The 23,180-nt window shown below is 43.5% G+C and overlaps 2 protein-coding genes and 1 pseudogene across 4 annotated transcripts; 2 read left to right on the top strand and 1 right to left on the bottom strand.

The window, feature by feature from the left end:
• Positions 1 to 1,058: 1,058 nt before the first annotated feature.
• Positions 1,059 to 1,128, bottom strand: LOC140578292 (U6 spliceosomal RNA; annotated as a pseudogene).
• A 793-nt stretch (positions 1,129 to 1,921) lies between these two features.
• On the top strand, positions 1,922 to 7,986 carry LOC140578245 (uncharacterized). Of its 3 annotated transcripts, XM_072698673.1 has the most exons (7): positions 1,922 to 2,017; positions 5,255 to 5,566; positions 5,666 to 5,815; positions 6,008 to 6,177; positions 6,272 to 6,322; positions 6,597 to 6,646; positions 6,892 to 7,397. In XM_072698673.1, exons 2-7 carry the CDS (start codon positions 5,256 to 5,258, stop codon positions 6,982 to 6,984), a joined length of 825 nt encoding a protein of 274 aa, XP_072554774.1. In that variant the 5' UTR covers positions 1,922 to 2,017; position 5,255; the 3' UTR covers positions 6,985 to 7,397. The 3 variants fall into 3 exon arrangements, with proteins under 3 accessions (XP_072554774.1, XP_072554776.1, XP_072554775.1); XM_072698675.1 differs by lacking the exons at positions 6,597 to 6,646; positions 6,892 to 7,397 and adding an exon at positions 7,773 to 7,986; XM_072698674.1 differs by having other exon boundaries at positions 6,597 to 6,996.
• Positions 7,987 to 9,677: 1,691 nt separating this feature from the next.
• LOC140578134 (uncharacterized) lies at positions 9,678 to 13,144 on the top strand. The gene is made up of 7 exons (XM_072698062.1): positions 9,678 to 9,800; positions 9,899 to 10,697; positions 10,803 to 11,010; positions 11,128 to 11,409; positions 11,547 to 11,803; positions 11,899 to 12,144; positions 12,415 to 13,144. Exons 1-2 carry the CDS (start codon positions 9,783 to 9,785, stop codon positions 10,661 to 10,663), a joined length of 783 nt encoding a protein of 260 aa, XP_072554163.1. The 5' UTR covers positions 9,678 to 9,782; the 3' UTR covers positions 10,664 to 10,697; positions 10,803 to 11,010; positions 11,128 to 11,409; positions 11,547 to 11,803; positions 11,899 to 12,144; positions 12,415 to 13,144.
• Positions 13,145 to 23,180: the final 10,036 nt, after the last annotated feature.

Raw genomic sequence — 23,180 nt, 5'->3', positions numbered from 1 at the left:
CAGCCCTGTTTACTTAAAAAGATGCAAAATTCTCCAGGAAACATTAAATCAATATATATATTTTTATTTCATTATGTCTTGCATTATGTCCAAGAGATGTTTACATTTATTGAGCTGTTCAGTATTTTTTGCTGAGAATGCAAGTATAACATGGACACAGCTCTGTTTACTTAAAGATCAAAAAATTCTCCAGGAAGAGAATATATCAATATATATTTTCATTTCAGTATGTCTTGGTTTATGTTTGCATTTATTGAGCTGTTCAATATTTCTTTCCTATCAGAATGGACAGTTTTCCGCTTTGAGCCCAGTGGGGAGCTCACTCTGCGCCCCTCACCTGAGGCACTGGCCACCCAGAGAGCCCGTGTGGGCAAGCGAGTGTGCTATCCAGTTTGGCCAGTACCGGGGGAAAACCTTCAAGTGGCTTCTGTCCAATGACGTTGGCTATGCTGCCATGGTCCTGGCTGGGCATCAGGCGGAAGGGATATCCTTTGAGGAGTGGAAGGCACAGCACGAGGAGCCGCGTTAAATTATAGTGTTTTGTTGTTATTTGTTGTTATGTGTATTATTTATTTCAATTGCTTTGTGTAATTTTTGTAAATAAATTCTTTTTTTTTTTCCCCTGAAGTGTGTACGAGACTTTTTCCCCAATATATTAATAAATATTATTATATATTACTATTATAAATTTTATATTTATAATAAAATAATTATATATATTATACTTGTATGTTTTGCTGAAGTAAGGCACATATAAGCCAAGTAGGGGTATTTTCAGACTTATTTCAGAGGTGAGGCGGAGGCCGGATTCGAGCCCACTACCCCGTGCTCCGGAGCGCTGTCTCTTAGCCCTAGCCGGGTGTCTTAAAGGGGCAACGGCGCTGAGGTAGGCCGGTGGGGCCCACACCCCCGGGCCCCGACGGGTCGGCTCGGGAGAGCCGTAGGCGAGCCCTCTGTGGTGAATTTCAGGGGCCCCTGAGGTGGGAGGGGTGGGGCCCGTGCCCCTGCCACACTCAGGGGCCCCGGCGGGGCCCACAGAGAAGACCAGGGGCCACCTTTTGCGCAGGGGCCATGCTAATCTTCTCTGTATCGTTCCAATTTTAGTATATGTGCTGCCATAGCAAGCACATAGTTGGTGCCTGATGAAAGATTATATAGGTGAGGAAGTGGTATGAGCATTCCTCATGTCGGTGGCACAGCAATGGCTATGCCCTGGCCCTATATTTTGCCAGAACATGGGTATAAAGAAGCTAAAGTATTGGGAAATGTTTCTTTCACACTTCCCTTTGCATGTAGATGTCAAAAATCTGCCTCATAATATTTTTGTCAACTTAACGATCAAACGAGGTGAAAGTGCAAGTGGGCGTGCCTATTTAAAAATGCAGATTAGATTAAATTTCAAGCATTTTCTTGGAGACTAAGTTATAATTATCGCAGGTACTCTTTTCGAAACTAAAGGCTGTTGATTAAAAGACTAAATTTCACACTTCCTGTAGCTTGTAGGTGTCAAAAATGATCTGCCTCAGATTACTTTAGTCTACTTAACGATAAAATGTCAAAGTGGAAGTGGGCGTAGCCATTTTAAAAAATAGTATAGATTAAATTTCAAGCATATTCTCTTGGAGACTGAATTATACGTGTCCCACATACTCTTTACTGAACCAAAGGCTTTTGATTGAAGGACTAAAATACACACTTCCTGTAGCTTTGTAGGTGTCCAAAATCATCTGCCTCAGATTATTTTAGTCTACTGAACGATGAAACAAGGTCAACGTGGAAGTGGGCGTGCCTATTTGAAAAATGCAGAACTGCCCACCCGGGGAAAGAATTGTTTCAGCCCGCCTCCCCCGCTGAAAGAACTGTTTCGCCGAAATGACCCCGCGCGATTGGCCGAGCCGCAAGACTAGCTCCGCCCGCCCGCGCGCTTATATAAATGAAGACCACGGTTGCGGGGACATTATCGTCGCATCTGTCACTCCTTTTGCTTCGTCTCCGGCGTCCTACACAGCTCTAACAAGTAAGCCTGAGAAGCTGCTTATTCTTTTTTTTCGGTCCTTTAACCGATTGATTTCTTGTTTTGCAGATCGTTAGTTTGATGATGTCGATCCGATATGTCATATTGCATAAGAATGCCGATGCTCACAATGTAATTTTAAAAATATTTTGTATAGAAAAGTTATGTAGTCTTTGTCATTAATAATACTTCTTGCCAGTAATTTAACATAAACATAGCCCTGTTTACTTAACCTTATGCAGTGAACCAGGGGCCCCTTGCATGGGGGGGCATTTCTTCCCTCTTTGCAATAATTACCTTATAACTTCAGATATAAAAGTCACAGACACATGCCTGATACCTAAAAGCAAAGTTGACCACTTTACAATTGATTGTAGGAAGTTCAATAACGAAATGAATAACCTGTGTATAATTTATGGACATGCGAATATAACAAAAACAATATAACGTCTTTGTGTCTTAGATTTTTGTAAATATTTAAAAACTACCTAATGGAATAGGTCCAATTTTAAAAATCTGGTTCCCAAACTTGTTTTCTACATGTGTGCCCAATTTCATATCATTTGATGCAGCCCAACAGGTTTTACGGAGGAAAGAGCAAATGGTGCAACTGGGAGCCTTTCCTATCCAAAACCTAACCTAAACTAATCTGAAACTTATCCAAAATGGCAATAGTGTAACTAGCAGTGTTTTTTGCGGTAGCAACTTTCTTTCTAAATGCATTACCACTTATAGGTCATAAGTAACAATTTGTCACACATCATCACCACACATTTGTAGGAAAATCTATATTTTATTCACATGACTTGTGCCAAACATCCAAAACCTATCCAAACTGGCCACAGTGTAACTAGCAGTGTTTTTTGGGGTAGCAACTTTCTTTCTAAATGCATTACCACTTATGGGTCATAAGTAACATTTTGTCACACAAAATCACCACACATTTGTAGGAAAATCTATATTTTATTCACACGACTTGTGCCAAACCTATCCAAAATGGCCGCAGTGTAACTAGCAGTGTTTTAGGATAGCGTCTTTCTTTCTAAATGCATTACCACTTAAGGGTCATAAGAAACATTTTGTTTCTAACCATAACCCTGCATAACTGTGCCCAAACAAAGCCCGACAAGTGCCCCGCATAACTGTGCCCAAACAAAGCCCGACAAGTGCCCCGCATAATTGTGCCCAAACAAAGCCCGACAAGTGCCCCGCATAACTTTGCCCAAACAAAGCCGACAAGTGCCCTGCATAACTTTTCCCAAACAAAGCCGACAAGTACCGTACATAATGTTGCCCAAACAAAGCCGACAAGTACTGTACATAACTTTGCTCAAACAAGGCCGACAAGTGCCCCGCATAACTTTGCCCAAACAAAGCCCCGCGTAACTTTGCCAAAGTGAAAGCCAAAAGCGCTGCATTACTTTGCACACTTCAAAGCTTGACAAAGGCGATGCGGAACTTTTCCCAATGTACCACAATACAAGTGTTACCAAAGCAAATGTTAATTGTAATTTGCTGAATCACGTAATTATAAAAATCTATAGAATAAAAGAGTAAAATGTAAACTGTAAATAAATGTACTTATGTCGAGCGTTGCACCCTCTCCGCGCAAAAAAGCGTCCTCCATCGAATCAATGGATAAAAGCGACACTTTCTTCCCCCGAACCACTCTTCAAAATCATCTTCTGTGCTTTCTCAACAGTGAAAGTCATCCAAGCCATTTTTCTTCAGTCAAAAAAGTTGTTGTCCGAAAATAACTGGGTAAACTCACGGAGACTACGTGCGCAATGCGTACTCGAGACACTCCCACAAATACTGCACCTGCAGAGAATAATTTGCGCATTCATGTCCCCAGCGCGAAAAACAATGCCCTATCAGCACATCCCATACCATTTTGCAAACCTTAGACACACCTCTATTGGATGAAGCAAATGACAATGTAATTTGATGTTCATGTAAAAAGTTTATTATGGTGAAACATAACCGTGGGCAAAGGTTCAGTGCGTAAAAAATAATGTGCTAGCAGGGAAGCAGAGCATATATCTGAAAAAATACTTGACAATGAAGGATTACAGTGATTGATTTATGTACATAAGAGATCAAGCTTTCAAACGAGGGTAACTTTGTCATTTTATTCACTGGTTTTCTTCTAAAACTACGAAGATAAAAAACATTGCACGAATGTACAGAATGCCGACTGACATTTTTCCGCGATGAGTGAGCAAGCTATTTGAGAGCATTACAGTCATATTTATGGAAAAATGCGTGTTTTGTCTTAATACTGTGACGGTTTATGAATTATTGGCCATGAAAGAAATAGTTTGAAGTGCTTAGTTTTCATTTTATTAACACTTATATTTTACTTCCTGACAGTAGACCAGTTAAAAGATGGCTACCATGGTCATTTTATTTTTACTTGTTACAAAAAACCATGGCACAAAAATTGAGCAACTTTCTACAGATATTATCTGAAAGGTTTTTTGTAGTGTAACAAGCCGTTTTTGGTTGATTTGATACATTTGTTTCTTTTATTGAACGTCATTTTTTTCTGTTATTGAAAATTCTGACGTATGCGTCCGAACCACTAGGCGGCGACAATGAAAGAGTTAAAAAGATGCAAAAATTCTCCAGGAAACATTAAATCAATACATCAATAAATTTGCCAAATTCTCCAGGAAACATTATATTAATATATCAATAAATTTCACAGCCCTGTTTACTTCAAAAGATGCAAAATTATCCAGGGAATATTAAATCAATATATCAATAAATTTCACAGCCCTGTTTACTTAAAAAGATGCAAAATTATCCAGGGAACATTAAATCAATACATCAATAAATTTCACAGCCCTGTTTACTTAAAAAGATGCAAAATTATCCAGGGAACATTAAATCAATACATCAATAAATTTGCAAAATTCTTCAGGAAACATTATATTAATATATCAATAAATTTCACAGCCCTGTTTACTTAAAAAGATGAAAAATTCTCCAGGGAACATTAAATCAATATATATATTTTCATTTCATTATGTCTTGCATTATGTCCAAGAGATGTTTACATTTATTGAGCCGTTCAGTATTTTTTGCTGAGAATGCAAGTATAACATGGACACAGCTCTGTTTACTTAAAGATCTAAAAATTCTCCACGGAGATAATATATCAATATATATTTTCATTTCAGTATGTCTTGGTTATATTTGCATTTATTGAGCTGTTCAATATTTCTTTCCTATCAGAATGGATTCTGCACCAGTTTTCCGCTTTGAGCCCAGTGCGGAGCTCACTCTGTGCCCCTCACCCAAGGCACTGGCCACCCAGAGAGCCCGTGTGGGCCAGACTGGAGACGCCCGGGACCACCGGCTGGTAGCAAGCGAGTGTGCTATCCAGTTTGGCCAGTACCGGGGGAAAACCTTCAAGTGGCTTCTGTCCAATGACGCTGGCTATGCTGCCATGGTCCTGGCTGGGCATCAGGCGGAGAAGGAGTCCGGCAACCTGAGCGACACTACAGCAGCGAGCAGTGTTATGAGAAATAAGGATGTGTTCTTCAGGTAAGCCATTAAACCACAAGGCACAAAATCACTACATCCCAACAACATTGATAGAAAAGTCCAGTGTTAACCAATCCCTCATTCCATTTCTGCACATAGGTATGCCAGCTCCTTCCCCAAGATGAGTGAGGCCATCAGGCAGCGGCGGCGGGTGGAGGCTCCATCACACAAGTCACTTGTGGGATTTGGTGCACACCGGCATTGCACCTACAAGGAGCTGTATGAGTGCAAGGGCAGGGAGAGGAGGAGGTAAAGTCTCTGTTTTTGCTTTACATATTGTAGTTTTTGCAAAGTTATTTAAAGTTCATGCATAGGACGTGAGCACTCACTCTTAGTAGTAGCCTGCTAAATGTGCTTGTAATAGTAATGATTGTAATTTTTGTAATAATGACTGATGATTTATGTCCCCCCCCGCCCCCCGGTACCCTGCCCGTCATCCAGCTATGTCCAGTGGGTTAGGGAGCAGCCCAGCAAGCCAGGGACCAAAATGGATGCACTGAAGAAGTACATCCAGATGAGGGATGCACAGCGGGCACCGCCCAGCTCTGTGCCCTTCGAGGTCCCCCTTGCCGTTCCGGGCTCCTCTAAGGCGATGACCAGCACAGCTCCTGGTAAGCTTTAAATACAGTTTATGCAGAACTAACAACTGCAGTGTTCTTTTGTTCAGACTTATATACTAAGATATTTTCCATTCGTGTTTGTCAGAGCCCTCAGATGCAGACCTCCTGGCCTGTGCAGTGGAGCTTGAGACGTCAGGTGAGTCTAAATGTAGCGTCTCCTCCGAAAAATGGTCCAGCCTTAACTGATGGTTTTACCTTTTTATTGCGAACCTTGTGTAACAGAGTTAGAATTGCACTTTGTTAAAATTATAATATTTTCAGATTGTATTGTGATTTTTATTTAAAGGTTTTATTTAATATTTGTGAATTTTATCATTTTGAAAACACATTTTGCAGTCATTTTTATTCATTGTCTGTGGCAATTACAAACCTGCACATCGCCCCTTTTTGTACCTCCTGTGTTTCCGTAGTTCGCCTTTTTCCCCGCTTCCCCTCACAATGCTGCCGGGTATTGATGAGGGTAAGTTGTGCGGAGAGTTGCTCCTGAGAGTATTTAATCGTCTCTTTTTGTACTGAAAATAGTTGTCATTTGTGAAAGCTATATTACTATATTACGGTATTTTTGTCTGGGTTTTATTGCGAAATTAAGTTTGTGACAAATTTTACGGAGTTTAACATAAGTGCTAAATGCACGTGGGCAATCCGCCATTTTGTGTTCGTCATTTTTATTTCGCAGTGAGAATACTGTTATTTTTGTATGTATAGGGGTCAGATGTGCATTGCAGTCCGAAGACAATATATATGTTTAATTGTCTTCTACAGGTACGTTTATTGTCTATCATTCTCTTTACAGTTTAATTACCTAAACATATTTAGCTCTGGTGCATTTCATTCTTTTTTTTTCCACATAAATCTTTGTATGTAGTTTTTTGAATTTGGTTCAAGGTTATAAATCAAAAATGTGTTAATTCTGTTGTAACTGGGAAGAAAAGAAAAACGTTTTCCTGTCGATTTTAATGTATCCTTATGTATGGAAAAGTGGATAAATTGTAAAATTTACGAAATGCTTTGACATACATGTTTGAGAAAATAATTAATCTGACCATACAATGCTGCCGGGTATTGATGAGGGGGTCAGATGTGCATTGCAGTCCGAAGACAATATATATGTTTAATTGTCTTCTACAGGATTCAATAAAATAATGGAAAGCAGCTTTTGGTGTTGTTCTGGTGTCTAAGAGTGAAAAGCAGATCCGTCACACTTGCATTAATTAAACAATACACTAATGTACCAACGTAAGGGCTTGTGCCGCTTCGGAGGGCGCAAATCAGTATGTCCTCCCCCTATTTCCCTTTACGTGAGTGCTTACCAGGGCTAAGCACGTGATTTCAAAATAAAAGTCCCACAAAACAAAGTAAAACCTAGGCAATATAAATTCACAAAATTATATAAAAATAATACCTTAGGCATATTAAATAATACAATATTCCCTTGTCCAACAAAAAATAGAAATTGGGCCATTTACACTAAATATATTTTTGAATAAATAAAATGATGCGTTGTACATACAAAATTTGCTAAATTATACAAACATATGAACTGTATATTTACTGTTGTTGTTGTTGTTATTATTCATCTTTGTTAGCCGTAAATGCTGAAGTGGGATAAGGTAAGCAGCTAAGCTGAATGTTAGCCTCACTGTCCTTGGTGCTGGTGGTCTACGCTGCACTGGCCTGCATGTCCTGTCTGCTTGTCTGCCATAGTAGGATAATTACATAGAGAACTTAATACTTAACCACAACTTTTCTTTACATGCCTATGACTATGTGCTTAAACTTGCCTTTCATTAATTAATTAATTAATTCATTCATTCATTGTCTTGCTCATCCTGTCATTTATTCTCTATTAATTTTTTAATCATTTAGTAGAAATCAAATAACAGTATGGCTTCTGCTAGTTGCTTTGTAACACTGCTCACAGTAAACTAAAAAAAATGCTGTATGTCATGTTTCCAACAACACTGGCCATGTAACTGTCAGTCTGTCTGTGCCCCCGCCCCCCACCCCCAAAGCGGTCGCTTCACGCTCCTCTCCCCGGAAAGCCTCCGCAAAGGCAGACGTCTCTCTTGCTGCTTCTGAGGTGATATGTAGCCAAAACTGCATCCTGCTTCATTTATTTTATACTAAGAGTGAGTAGTAGAACGAGTTCCAAATCAGATATTGACATTATTATTGTTGTTTTTTTTGTAGGACGTCCCTCTTCCAGAAGCCTGGAAGCCCCAGCTGCCAAAGGAGCAGCACAAGTGGATCAGCCGCGCCCTGTTCAGGAGGAATAAGGACGGGAGGCCTGTCCTTATTGACTCCTTGCAGTTGTGGTGGCACCCGCCCGCACCACGCCCCGTCTTCAGTCAGCCGCCAGCTTCACCCGCCCCTTTCTTCACCCGCCCCTTCTTCCTGTGGATGCCCTACCGCATTTGGGCGTTTAAGCTCGTGTGCAGGCAGCCCGACTGCTACCGGGTCGGGCAGCGCCTGACGTCCTACGGCCTGTACAAGACAAGTTAGGAGGGTGCTGGACATAGACGGCTGGTACTTCATGGCCACTGAGTACCTCGAATGCCGTCTGTGTAAGAAGGTGGCAGGCTGGTCACAGGACATCTTGGGGCAGCTGGACCCTGCGCACCGTGCAGAGTTTCCGGCCGTCCTGACGTACAGGTAAGCATTTCTCTATCTGTTATGCATTGGGATGCGAACATCTCTGAGCCCCGGTGTCTGTTTGATCTGACGTGAGGCTGCTTGGCCACTTTGGCAATCTAGCAAAAGGTCAGAGCAGGTCAATCACTCATGTCGCCTCGGAGCCACAGTGTCTGATAAAGTCCCTTTGATCTGACACCTGGCAGCTTGGCCTCTTTGACCTGCTCTGACCTTTTGCTAGATTGTCAATCACTCATGTCACCTCGGAGCCCCAGTGTCTGATAAAGTCCCTTTGATCTGACACCTGGCAGCTTGGCCTCTTTGACCTGCTCTGACCTTTTGCTAGATTGCCAATCACTCATGTCACCTCGGAGCCACGGTGTCTGAGAATCTCTTTGATCTGGCAGCTTGGCCTCTTTGACCTGCTCTGACATTTTGCTGGATTGCTACATGTGAAGTCGTTAGCACCCATTGTTCTTGCCTGGGCCCCACGCACCTTTGAATCACCCCGTACTGTGCTCTTTTACACCACCACAATTACCCTTCCACCCCCTGACAGAGACACACACACGCCTACCTCTTAGTGTAGTTGAAAGGTTGGTCTTTTTGAATGAAATCCTTTAACTTTGTGTGCATGTGTGTGTTTTTGTGCTTACAGGTTGTCCTATGACCTGAAGGTGGTGAGGCTGATGCGACAGCGTTCGCTCGGCAACAGTGTCTCCATGCTGCACAACAAGCTGAAGGAGCAGCACAGTGAGACCTGGATGGCACGCACACTGCGATATCTGGCAGTGTGCAGGAAGTTTCAGGTCCCTGGTGCTGTTGTGCAGCAGGTGGCACCACCACCACCCATGGCGCCCGTCCCCTCAGCCCAGTGGCTCCTCACAGTCCATGCTGAGGATGTCAGGTCTCCAATTGGGGAGATGAAGGCCAGGATCACCTCAATTTTTTGATTTGTCTTGAAGATGGATTCCACAAAGAAGGTAATTTTCACCACCTCTCTCTCTCTCTCTCTCACACACACACACACACACACAGGCTTTCAACAAAAGTGGATTGATGGTAACCTTTTTCTTTTTAGGTGACCAAGAAGCTGGCAGGTGCAGCGGCTGGAACAATGGCCTGGTCAACCAACGTGGGCAATGAGCACGGGCAAGTCCTCATGTCCGTGCTCACTGCTCATGAGGGTGACGGGCTGTTGCCCATGGCAACGGGGCTGATGCGGCGCTACCGTGAAGCCGGTGTCCCTCCGCCCAAGCTCCTGTACGTGGACAGAGACTGCTGCTCGTCGGTGGGGAAGTCCAGAGCGGCCGCCATGTTCTGCGAATGGGAGGAGCTGGTCGTCAGGCTGGACGTGTGGCACCTGATGCGAAGATTTGCGGTGGGCGTCACCACGGACAGCCACCAGCTCTACGGCCTCTTCATGGCGAAGCTGTCGTCGTGCATTTTTGAGTGGGACAGTGCAGACGTGGCTCGCCTGAGGGAGGCTGTTCGGGCGGAACTGGAGGGGAAGCAGGGCATCGTGGGCCTGACCGAAGACCAGATCACCGGCAGGCTGACTGCGAAGATGCTGGCTCGGCACTGTCGGCGCCGTACGCGCGGAGCCCAGGAGACTGAGCGGCTCATCGCTGAACTGCTAGAGGCCTTCAGGGATGTGAAGGACACGATGGGCATCCCCCTGCTGGACAGCCAGAGGATGGACGTCATATGGGACACCCAGAGGCGCCACCTTGGTTGCATCCAAGACCTTCCTGGATTATGGCTTTACACGGAGACGGGGCAGCTGACCAAGGGAGGGATCGTCCTCCACACCTACCGCTGCGCGCGCGGCTCCACGTCGTTGTAGTCGTTCTACCTCCACCTCAACCGCTTCATCCCTGGTGAGTATGTCCTCCTTACACTTTCTGCATGTGCCTTTGCTACTGAATTAGTACACGTGTGTGCGTACTGAGCGACTTAACATGCGCGTTTCCTTTGTTTTACAGGCACCTCCGCCAACGCTGAAAATTTCCAGGCCTACCTGCTGGAAGGGTTGGTGCAGTGGAACGAGGACAGAGTGGTGGCGGCGGACCAGCCGGAGCAGGTGCTGCGCTGTTACAGTGGGCAGCTGCAGCACAGCCTCAACCACCTCAGCCAGGAGCTCCTGGGCCTCAAGCTGGTTGAGGACTATACAAACCAGGGGGGAGTACACAGGTAGGTGTGGTTATGTGGACCATCACCATGTTCTAACCATGGACCATCTCCCCGGTTATGTAATGGTTACGGCTTTGTATGATCTGCCATAATTCTGTAAGCCGGATTTCGCTGCAGGAGAACTCATCGGGGTGGAGTACCTGTACTCCCAGCAGTGCAGATGGCACCCCCGATGTCCTGGAGAGCTTGGAGGATGAAGGCTTTGAAGAGGCAGACCAGGAAGAGGAACATGACCACACCATTTCCTCTCTGCACTTCCCTGATGGCTCCCTCCCTCTGCACTCCTCACCCGCTGCTGTGGCAGAGGTCCTCTCAGCTCATGCAGAGCTGCCCATGGACCAAGGCCCCAGCACTGTGACTCCTGGCACTGGTGATGATGAGGATGATGATGGCGATCATGTAAGGCCAAAACTGGCGACGCACAATCTACATTCACTGATTTTTTAAATTAATTTAATTTTTTTCAATTCACTTAATGGATATTTGCAGTGCTGTTTCACTCCACTCACACTTTGCTCCCTTTGTCATCCTGTCAGGCTTTCAGAGGCCCCGATGGAGCCCCGGGGTACGACCACGTGGTCAGGCTGGCGGGGTACCTGGTGGGGCTGCGCCACGAGCTCTGTCTCTCGGATCGTCACGTTGCCAGGATCGTCTCTCTCTGGAACAACCTGCCAGAGAGAGACAGGCAGCGTGTCTCGTACCCACCGAGGCACAGGGAGCGGCTCCTTCAGGGCAGGTTCAAGGCTAGCCACTAGAAAATGTCAGTGTGCGCAGGCAAGGAAAGCCTGAAGCGGTGAGTGAATTGTCTGTGATATTACAGATTTCCAGGCATGCACTCCTTTGCTGCTGTGTTACACTTGGCCTAACTTCTAAATTTTTTTTGAGCAGCTGCCTGCTGGGCCAAGGCACCGGGCCTGCACAGTGGCCTCATGCGAGCAGGCTCGTGGAGGCCATCTGCTTGGAGCTCTCACTTCACCCAGCTGGCCAGAAGATCGCTAGGGTGAAGCTGAACCGCTGGGCTGCCATCCTGCAGGACTACGGCAGGATCAGATGGCTGGTCCTGAGCAGCCCGGGGCTCATGCAGGCCACGTCGCTGCAGCTTTTCGAGATAAACCAGCGTACGCTGTCTGTTTAGTAAGTGTGTTCAGCCACCATTTGAGATCATTTTTTTTTTTACAGCTTAATGGTAAATGCTGACTAAAGTTATTTACAATAGTCTTCCTGCAAGTGTAGCGGAAGCTAAAACCATAGGTTCCTTTAAATCAGAGCTAGATAAGATTTTAACAACTCTGAGCTATTAGTTAAGTTCTCCACAAACAAGCTTGATGGGCCGAATGGCCTGATTTAACTCTCGTTTGTAAATTTCTTATGTTCTTATTTAAAAAAATGTCTCGTTTCCCGTAGGCATAACGAGTTAGTCAAGCAGCAAGAATGTGCTGTGCTGTCCATGGACATCCCTCTCCCCACCACCAGCCTGACAACAGCCGCCCCTCTACCTGAGCCCAGGCAAAAGGAGCCAGAGTCTGCTGAACCGCCTTCAGACCTGAGCCAGTTCGGCTTTTCGTCCCCTCCTGACCTGTCCGGGCAGGCTGTGCAGAGACGGCAGCAAGCTCCCCCTACTGCAACTCCGCAACCCCAGCCTGCTCCCCTGCCCCCTGCATCAGTCCCGCCTGTCCCCTTCCCTGCCCCGCCGACACCTGCACCAGCCATAGCTGCCCCGCCGACACCTGCACCAGCCATAGCTGCCCCGCCGACACCACCGGCTCCCTCGCAGGCAGACTTCCCCGGCAGCCTGCCCGGGTTAAAGACTTGGAGCCGGACCACCGAGTGGAGGCGGAGGAAGGCAGCTGAAGCTTTGGCCGTTTCCCAGGGTCTCCCCATCACACCACTTGTCAGCCATCCGCACTACACGTGCACACAGTGTGGGCAGCCGCGGAGGCAGCAGTATGGACACAGGAGATTTAAAAATAAATTCTTCTGTGAGAAGGCGGAAGGGATGTCTTTTGAGCAATGGAAGGCACAGCACGAGGAGCCGCGTTAAATTATAATGTTTTGTTGTTATTTGTTGTTATGTGTATTATTTATTTCAATTGCTTTGTGTGATTTTTGTAAATAAATTCTTTTTCTTTTTTTCCCTGACTTTTCACAATATATTAATAAATATATAATTATTATATATTATTATTATAAATTTTATATTTATATTAAAATAATTATATATATTATACGTTTTTGTTTTGCTGAAGTAAGGCACATATAAGCCAAGTAGGGGTATTTTCAGACTTATTTCAGAGGTGAGGCGGAGGCCGGATTCGATCCCACGACCCCGTGCTCCGGAGCGCTGTCTCTTAGCCCTAGGCGGGTGTCTTAAAGGGGCAACAGCGCTGAGGTAGGCGGGTGTTTACATGAAGAAATCATGACAAACTAACACGAAATAAAGATTTCTTTCTGACTTCATTTCATGAAACCAGGGCTTTGCCTATAATAGAACGACCTAACATTATAGAAAAACGTCTTCACATCAAGTAATCATGACAAACTAACACAAAATGAAGATTTCTTTATAACTTGAATTCTGACTTCATTTCATGAAACCAGCACTTCCCATATAATAGAATGACCTACCATTATAGGAAAACTTGTTTACATGAAAAAATCATGACAAACTAACTGAAAATGAAGATTTCTTTATACCTTGAATTCTGACTTTATTTCATGAAACCAGCACGTCCCGTATAATAGAACGATCTACAATTATAAGAAAATGTGTTTACATGAAGAAATCATGACAAACTAACACAAAATGAAGATATAATTAAAACTTGACATTGTGACTTCATTCCATGAAACCTGCGTTTCCCTTATAATAGTTCGACCTACCATTATACGAAAATGTGTTTACATGAAGAAATCATGACAAACTAACAAAAAATGAAGATTTCATTATAACTTGAAATTCTGACTTCATTTCATGAAACCTGCGCTTCCCCTATAATAGTTCGACCTACCATTACAGGGGGTGCAGAATTATTAGGCAAATTAATATTTTGTCCACATCATCCTCTTTATGCATGTTGTCTTACTCCAAGCTGTATAGGCTCGAAAGCCTACTACCAATTAAGCATATTAGGTGATGTGCATTTCTGTAATGAGAAGTGGTGTGGTCTAATGACATCAACACCGTATATCAGGTGTGCATAATTATTAGGCAACTTCCTTTCCTTTGGCAAAATCGGTCAAAAGAAGGACTTAACAGGCTCAGAAAAGTCAAAAATAGTGAGATATCTTGCAGAGGGATGCAGCACTCTTAAAATTGCAAAGCTTCTGAAGCGTGATCATCAAACAATCAAGCGTTTCATTCAAATTAGTCAACAGGGTCGCAAGAAGCGTGTGGAAAAACCAAGGCGCAAAATAACTGCCCATGAACTGAGAAAAGTCAAGCGTGCAGCTGCCAAGATGCCACTTGCCACCAGTTTGGCCATATTTCAGAGCTGCAACATCACTGTAGTGCCCAAAAGCACAAGGTGTGCAATACTCAGAGACATGGCCAAGGTAAGAAAGGCTGAAAGACGACCACCACTGAACAAGACACACAAGCTGAAACGTCAAGACTGGGCCAAGAAATATCTCAAGACTGATTTTTCTAAGGTTTTATGGACTGATGAAATGAGAGTGAGTCTTGATGGGCCAGATGGATGGGCCCATGGCTGGATTGGTAAAGGGCAGAGAGCTCCAGTCCGACTCAGACGCCAGCTAGGTGTAGGTGGAGTACTGGTTTCAGCTGGTATCATCAAAGATGAGCTTGTGAGGCCTTTTCGGGTTGAGGATGCAGTCAAGCTCAACTCCCAGTCCTACTGCCAGTTTCTGGAAGACACCTTCTTCAAGCAGTGGTACAGGAAGAAGTCTGCATCCTTCAAGAAAAACATGATTTTCATGCAGGACAATGCTACATCACACGCGTCCAAGTACTCCACAGCGTGGCTGGCAAGAAACGGTAAAAAAGAAGAAGAACTAATGACATGGCCTCCTTGTTCACCTGATCTGAACCGCATTGAGAACCTGTGGTCCATCATCAAATGTGAGATTTACAAGGAGGGAAAACAGTACACCTCTCTGAACAGTGTCTGGGAGGCTGTGGTTGCTGCTGCACGCAATGTTGATGGTGAACAGATCAAAACACTGACAGAATCTAAGGATGGCAGGCTTTTGAGCGTCCTTGCAAAGAAAGGTGGCTATATTGGTCACTGATTTGTGTTTGTTTTGAAATGTCAGAAATGTATATTTGTGAATGTGGAGATGTTATATTGGTTTCACTGGTAAAAATAAATAATTGAAATGGGTATATATTTGTTTTTTGTTAAGTTGCCTAATAATTATGCACAGTAATAGTCACCTGCACACACAGATATCCCTGTAAAATAGCTAAAACTAAAAACAAACTTAAAAACTACTTCCAAAAATATTCAGCTTTGATATTAATTAGTTTTTTAGGTTCATTGAGAACATGGTTGTTGTTCAATAATAAAATTATTCCTCAAAAATACAACTTGCCTAATAATTCTGCACTACCTGTATAGGAAAATGTGTTTACATGAAGAAATCATGACATATTAACACAAAATGAAGATTTCATTATAACTTGAAATTCTGACTTCATTTCATGAAACCTGCACTTCCCTTTTAATAGTTCAACCTACCATTATAGGAAAATGTGTTTACTTGTAGAAATCATGACATATTAACACGAAATGAAGATTTCATTATAACTTGAAATTCTGACTTCATTTCATGAAACCTGCGCTTCCCCTACAAGAGTTCGACCTACCATTATCGGAAAATGTGTTTACATGAAGAAATCATGACAAACTAACACAAAATGAAGATTTCATTGTAACTTGATATTCTGACTTCATTTCATGAAACCTGCGCTTCCCCTACAAGAGTTCGACCTACCATTATAGGAAAATGTGTTTACATGAAGAAATCATGACAAACTAACACGAAATGAAGATTTCATTATAACTTGATATTCTGACTTCATTTCATGAAACCTGCGCTTCCCCTACAAGAGTTCGACCTACCATTATAGGAAAATGTGTTTACATGAAGAAATCATGACAAACTAACACAAATGCTAACACGCTAACTTGAGAATGCAATGGGGCTAAGTGCGTCCCAGTCCCTTTCCCACACTCCTGCCTAAGCTGTTTGTTGGTTACGCTAAGCCTAGCCAGATTTGCTAGGTCTACTTGATGTATTTGATAGTTATGCAAAGGCTGCCCAGATTTGCTAATGTCAAGTTATGGATTTGATAGTTACGCAAGGCCTAGCCAGATTTGCTAGGTCTAATTGATGTATTTGATATTTATGCAAAGGCTGCCCAGATTTGCTAATGTCAAGTTATTGATTTGATAGTTACGCAAGGCCTAGCCAGATTTGCTAGGTCTAATTGATGTATTTGATAGTTATGCAAAGGCTGCCCAGATTTGCTAATGTCAAGTTATGGATTAGATAGTTACGCAAGGCCTAGCCAGATTTGCTAGGTCTAATTGATGTATTTGATAGTTATGCAAAGGCTGCCCAGATTTGCTAATGTCAAGTTATGTATTTGATAGTTACGCAAGGCCTAGCCAGATTTGCTAGGTCTAATTGATGTATTTGATAGTTATGCAAAGGCTGCCCAGATTTGCTAATGTCAAGTTATTGTAGTAATTATTAGCTGAAATTTTTTTTAATATTCTCCACCAATATGTTTGAATTAATTAAAGTTTAATTAATTATTATTTAATGCTGATTATTAATCAATTGTTATGCCGAATGGTCGGCTCCTCCAAACTCAATTGCGGTATCCCTGTGAGTCTGTTAATGTGAGACTTAAATGTGATTCACTAATTACCAGTATCGCTTAGTAACCTGGGTTAGAAGGCTCGTCCAGCGAGCTGCATCACCAGGTAATGTACACGATTGGTAGCGAAGCTCCCCTCACGGCCAATGAGAGAGAGTCTCGCGATGTTTCAGGCGAGTTTGAGGTTCAGAGCGTGTAGCAAGATCGCACAAAGGCAGGAACTTATTATGAGACACACAATGACGGAGGCTAAAGTTGTGTAAAAGACATGCATTTATAGGAATAAATGCATGTCTTTTACACAACTTTAGCCTCCGTCATTGTGTGTCTCATAATAAGTTCCTGCCTTTGTGCGATCACTACAACTGACATAAGACAGACATTACACCTAACACAAACAACAAACACGAAATAACGGAATAAAACAAACAATGTAATTATGAAAATGCAATGACCGGATTTAAATGAGTAACCTGAAATGGGAAATACTGTTCTGCAAAGCAAGCACAGTTTGTGGAAACATGACCCTAAAGTCTTATAGCAGGTTAACAGAACAGCTTAAGTTGTTAGAATGAAAGGAAGTTGGTTTACTTGGTTGAAGAGTGGGGGGGGGGGGTCTTGGCAGTTGATGGCAGAGCTGCTGAGCTGATGGCACTCAGGAAGGCGCGGCGTTTGGAGCAGTGGAGTGGAGTCCCTTTAGATTCTCTCTCCTGGTGAAGCTTTGTCTTGGGTGCTGTTCTCTGTTCAGCTGGGCCTTCACCGGAGGACTTCTGTGGGCTTCTCTCCTCCCGGGCTGATGTTCTCCTTCGGGCTGGCGGTTATTCTCTGCGCTGCTGCTGGTTGTTCTCTGCTCAGCTTTTGTTCTGAGGTGCTAGATTTTTATGGTCTAAAGTTCATGAATAGGGATGACCAGGAATTCGACTCCTGGCCCAATGGCTGGCCATCCATTTGGCGGGCTTTCGGAAGGGGGTCTGTATCAGTCCTTTTGGGATTTATGGCCCGCCTGATTCTACCTTTACTGATGATTTTCATTAAGCTGTTATCACTTTTGATACATCCACTTTTATCGTAATCACTGACCAGATTCGCAATCAGAGGTGATTAACAATCAGTTTGATACCAAACATGCCATAACAGCTTCACAGGTACATATCTCATACCATCTGCATTAATTGATTAAACAATTAATTATTTTATCCATGTGACTCATTCACATCAGTATGGGATACAGGTGTTTTGGGTTGCACCTCAACAGATGTTACACTTTGTGCAGATATTACATCAAATATTCATATTACAAACAGCACATCTTATCCATAGATAGGCATGGCCGTTAGTTTGTGGTAATAACAATATAAGTTGCACATCTGGAAACAACATATTTTGTTTGGTGTGGCTTATGCCAATTCATCTTCTCCAAAATGGATAAAATACACCTTAATTCAGTTCTTTTAACATAGCATGGTAGAAACAAAGAAACTTGGTGAGGTCCACCAAGATCAGATAAGGACCGCAAAGGAATGTTGGAAGAGAAGGGGGCGGTTTTAACAAAGAAGACTGTAGTTAAGACACATTGGTTACATTCACTTTCCAGATTCTTCTGGTATACCATGAGAACATATATACAATGGTAGCTATTGTGGAAGTAGAATTGGACATTAGTAGGACCGGGAGGGGAGGCATATTCGGTCTGTTATGTCTTAGGCCTTAGGCCAGAAGAGATTGTTTTGAATACTGTGTGACCTCGCTTTGTGATAGCTGCCTGCAGTTGGCTCCGCAGAAGCTCGGACCTTGGAGGGGCAGACAGTGGAGCAAAGGGGGGGAGAAACCACTTGCAGGAAGAGACTCGAAGCCACCCCAACTGGTGCACAAAGAGTTATAGCTTAATAGAATAGTAGTAGTCAATATATAATATGTTATATGCAATTGATCGTATCATGTTAATCATACTTATGTTAATCATACTAATCATATGTTAACCATGTATTTTCAGTGATTCAGAGACAATACGTCAATGTGTTAATCATTAATCAAACATTAACACTGATTCAATGTCATATAATTAATATCTATATACATATCTCATGTACAGTCTAGAAGCCGAGGCTGTCTCCAGTAAGTTGCGTACAATGGGTGGATTTTACCTTGCTACCAAAGTGAACCAATGGAGCGGGATAATTGTGTTTGTTATACGTTTCAGCTTAGTTTGTTGATGTTTCATGACCAATCAGGCCTTAGAAGGCCTGGTAGTTATGTTTTATCTACTGGTTGCTCTGTGTGCCGGGTGTGACTTGGTACCAAGTGCCAGAGTGTGATGGGAGCGCTTTGCTGAACTTGCTGGAATAAAAGAGATTTTCTTTACTCACCAAACTAAGAGGTCCAGACTTTTATTCCAAGTCCTTGATTTATAATTTTTCTACCACACTATACCAATCTATTTATTTAAATTTATATGTGTTCAAGAGCAAAGAGGTGAAATAGGTGATACTCCGTGAACATGGTTATAAGGGTGGCACACAAAACACTAAGATTGTCTAAGGACACATAAAAACATAACATATTTGTATATTGAGACTAGTAGTCGTGAGTAAATCAATATACAGGGTATACAAAAGCCCAACTTAAATGAAATTTCCTTTAGGGTGTTTGTCTGTTGGGTGAGTGAAATGTAAGGCAGAATGTATGGGGAGGTGGTTGTGTGCCAAGTCGAGGGACCCCTGTCTGTGAAGTCCACTCTGCTTGTCTGTAGGTCCCTAAATCTTTGGGCAATAAAAGTTGGAGTGCTAGCCTCCCTTGATATCTGTGTTTGGTACGAGAGGCACCAAAGGGGGGTTACACACACAGGCTCGGCCTTGTCTCAGGCCACCTGGAATTTAGGCCCTGTGATATGTGCATGTGTGATCCTACATTATGGATTTGATAGTTACGCAAGGCCTAGCCAGATTTGCTAGGTCTAATTGATGTATTTGATAGTTATGCAAAGCTTGCCCAGATTTGCTAATGTCAAGTTATGGATTTGATAGTTACGCAAGGCCTAGCCAGATTTGCTAGGTCAAATTACTGATTTCAGGGTTTAGGTTATAGTATGTGGTCAGGGGAGAGGGTCTAATGGTTAGGGAAGACGGTCTTATGGTTAGGGAAGGGGGTTTCAGCGTTACGTAAGGCGGTTTTAAGGTTATGGAAGGGGGTTTCAGGGTTAGGGAAGGGGGTTTTACGGTTAGGGAAGGGGGTTTCAGCGTTATGGAAGGGGGTTTTAAAGTTAGGGAAGGCGGTTTCAGGGTTAGTGAAGGGGTTTTCAGCGTTATGGAAGGCGGTTTTACGGTTATGGTTAAGGTTACGGTTATGAAAGAGGGGTTAGAAACCCCAGGGCCTGTGACCCCAGCGTCCCAGGGCCACAGAAATGCACTGGCCAATTCGGGTCCATGCATCCACCCGCTTACGCGCACCACATCCAATCCCAAACTGCGGCTTTAATGATGTTTCTTTGCTTTGCAGGGGCGACGAGACGAAGAAGGACGACGAGGAATCCAGGATCCCAGGACAGCCCGGAGGAACAGGTAGGAGGAGCGACAACGCCATCAAGGTAGGTATTGGCCGTGAACTATGACTTATATACGTCTACTAGACTTTAAGGAAATCCATTCACCTCATTTTCAGGTTTACCAGTGCCGGACACCCAACGGCTACTGGCCTGCGAGGGATAAAGGGCACCATACCGTGGCCTCGTATCTCCCCCCGGTGTCCCCCGGGTGGAGTCACATAATGAACCCAGGAACCCCCCAAAGGTCCATCCACTCCCATCGATGTCGAAATGCTAATAAATAAAAGTTATTGCACCACCACTGTGTCCCACATCCTTCCTCCACGGAAGTCAGATGGATATTGAGGGGACACAGTGGGTAATTGCTATAGAAGTAAAGGGGCAAAGGTCAAAGTAAAATATTTTGTTTAAGACCCGGCTAAAGAGCCTTATGGTCAGGGATCTTAGGGTTAGGGATCCGGCATAGTAGCCTTATGGTTATGGTTAGGTTTATGTATAGGGGCCGAGACCCCTGCCTGCACCCTGGCATGCCAGGGACACAGTAAGGCACTGGCCAATCAATCAGGTTCATCGGTGCATCAGCCCGCTTACGCACCAACACATCATCCCTTTAAACAGGGTTTGGACATGCATAATTATCCCCATAGTAAAAAATGTCAATCTTTACCTTGTTTTCTCCAGGGGACGGCGGCGACGACGACATGGAAGGTCCAGGAGAGTCCCAGCAGTAGGAGGCCAATATGGGTTAAAGCCACACAGGGAGTAGTACACGATGCCAACAGGTTTATGCCCTTCCCTGCAGCTAAAGTACCCCGGTCCATCATTGTTATGGGGTTTCGCCTAAATCGGATGTTGCCCCCTCAGATCTGCATTCCAATGTGGTTCACAGCATGGAGGGCCTTTAACCTCAGCCTACGCCGGACCGCCTTCTCCCAGATCTGGCAAGCCGCCCACTATAGGCTGGCAACCACCTGTGGCACGGACTTTCACCTGAGGGCCCCCCAGAGGCACATCCCAGCATGCGAGTTAGCTCCAGATTCAATCCATTGCCATCCTATGCCAGGCACGATCCCAATAGAGATAATCCATTAGAACTGTGTCCCAACACCCTTCCTCTATGGAGGTTTTAGGGAGATTAGGATAACACAGTATAGAAAAGTTTAGTATATGGCAGTTATTTAAACTCTCCATAAATTTATGTGTGGGAGTTATTTAAACCCTCCACAATCCAATATCTGGGGGGTGAATTAATTCTCCCCAGGTCTGATTTCAGACCATCCAGTGCCAAGCACCTTTCCACTAACATTAGTTAAATAATTTTATTATTTCCACAGCATAAAAAGAGTGAGAAAGCCAATACCTGCAGCCTTGTGTCCCACGTCCTTCCTCAGTAGAGGCTTAAGGAGAATGAAGGTGACACAGAAAGAGAAACAGACATTGCCGCAACAAAATTAATCCATCCAGTGTTGTGTCATGCATCATTCCTCTGTAGAGGCTTAAGGAGAATGAGGGTGACACAGTGAGAGAGTAGAATACAACCACTGTAAAGTTGATCGATCCAATATATATTGTGTCCCACATCCTTCCTCTGCGGAGGCTTAAGGCAAATGAGGGGAGCACAGTGAAAAGTAGTTTTTATATATGGCGGTTATTTAACCCTGCACAATTTTAAAAGTCATTATAGACCTTATTATAATTATGTTTAATGGTTATTTAATCATTAATGATTTTAAAAGTCATTTTAGACTTTATTATATTTATATTTAAAAGTTATTTCAGATAAGTGTTAATACATTTACATGTGGTGGTAATTTGACCCTGCATCATTGTAAAAGTCACTTTATACAGTAAAATCTTTTTATAATGGCGGTTATTTAACCCTCCAACACTTTAAAAGTCCCTTTGGACAGTAATATATTTATAATGGGAGTTATTTAACCCTCCATCATTATCAAACATGTCCAGACTATGAATTATATAAATAATTAATCCCCTCCAAGGGATGTAACCCAGTTGGATTACAATCAGGGGTGTATGGGTTCGAGGCCCCAAGTACAGTTGCCCTTAGGGTCGAGAATAGCTTAGGGTTTGGACCCCAAAGTAAATTATCCTTAGGGTTAGGATCAGAGGTGTAGTTTAGGTTTAGGGCCCTAAGGTAAGTTATCCTTATGGTTAGGGGTTTATTTGGGGTTAAGGCCCTAAGGTCAATTATCCTTAGGGTTGGGGTTGTCTTAGGATTAGGGCCTTAAGGTAAATTATCCTTAGGGTTATGGTTATGGTTACGGTCATGGTCAGGGTTAGGGTTATGGTTAGGGTTAGGGCTATGGTTATGGGTTATGGTTAGCGGTTATGGTTAGGGGTTAGGGTTATGGTTACGCTTAAGGTTATGGTTAAGGTTAGGGTTTGGGGTTAAGGTTAGGGTTACGGTTAGGGTTATGGTTAGGGATATAGATGGGGTTAGAAACCCCGGGGGCCTGTGACCCCAGCATCCCAGGGCCACAGGCAATGCACTGGCCAATCCGGGTCCATCCATGATTCCACCCGCTTACATGCACATCCCCGACTGGGGCTTAAGTTAATTAAATATAACTATTTTTGTTTTACAGGGGCGACGGAGCAGAAGATCCAGGAGAGCTGAAGACACCAGGTAAGTGATCCGGAGGAACAGAAGGAGAAGCGACGACACAGACAGGTAAGTACTATTCTTCTTTAAGTGCCTCACTGAGGCTTACACACTAAATCTTATATTAATCATCTCCTATACTCTAGCTCGGACGTGGCTGA

Source organism: Paramormyrops kingsleyae, chromosome 13 (assembly GCF_048594095.1).
Source record: "Paramormyrops kingsleyae isolate MSU_618 chromosome 13, PKINGS_0.4, whole genome shotgun sequence".
NCBI lineage: Eukaryota > Metazoa > Chordata > Actinopteri > Osteoglossiformes > Mormyridae > Paramormyrops > Paramormyrops kingsleyae.
Note: the sequence above shows the minus strand (reverse complement) of the source record. Positions and strands in the feature narration are given on the sequence as shown.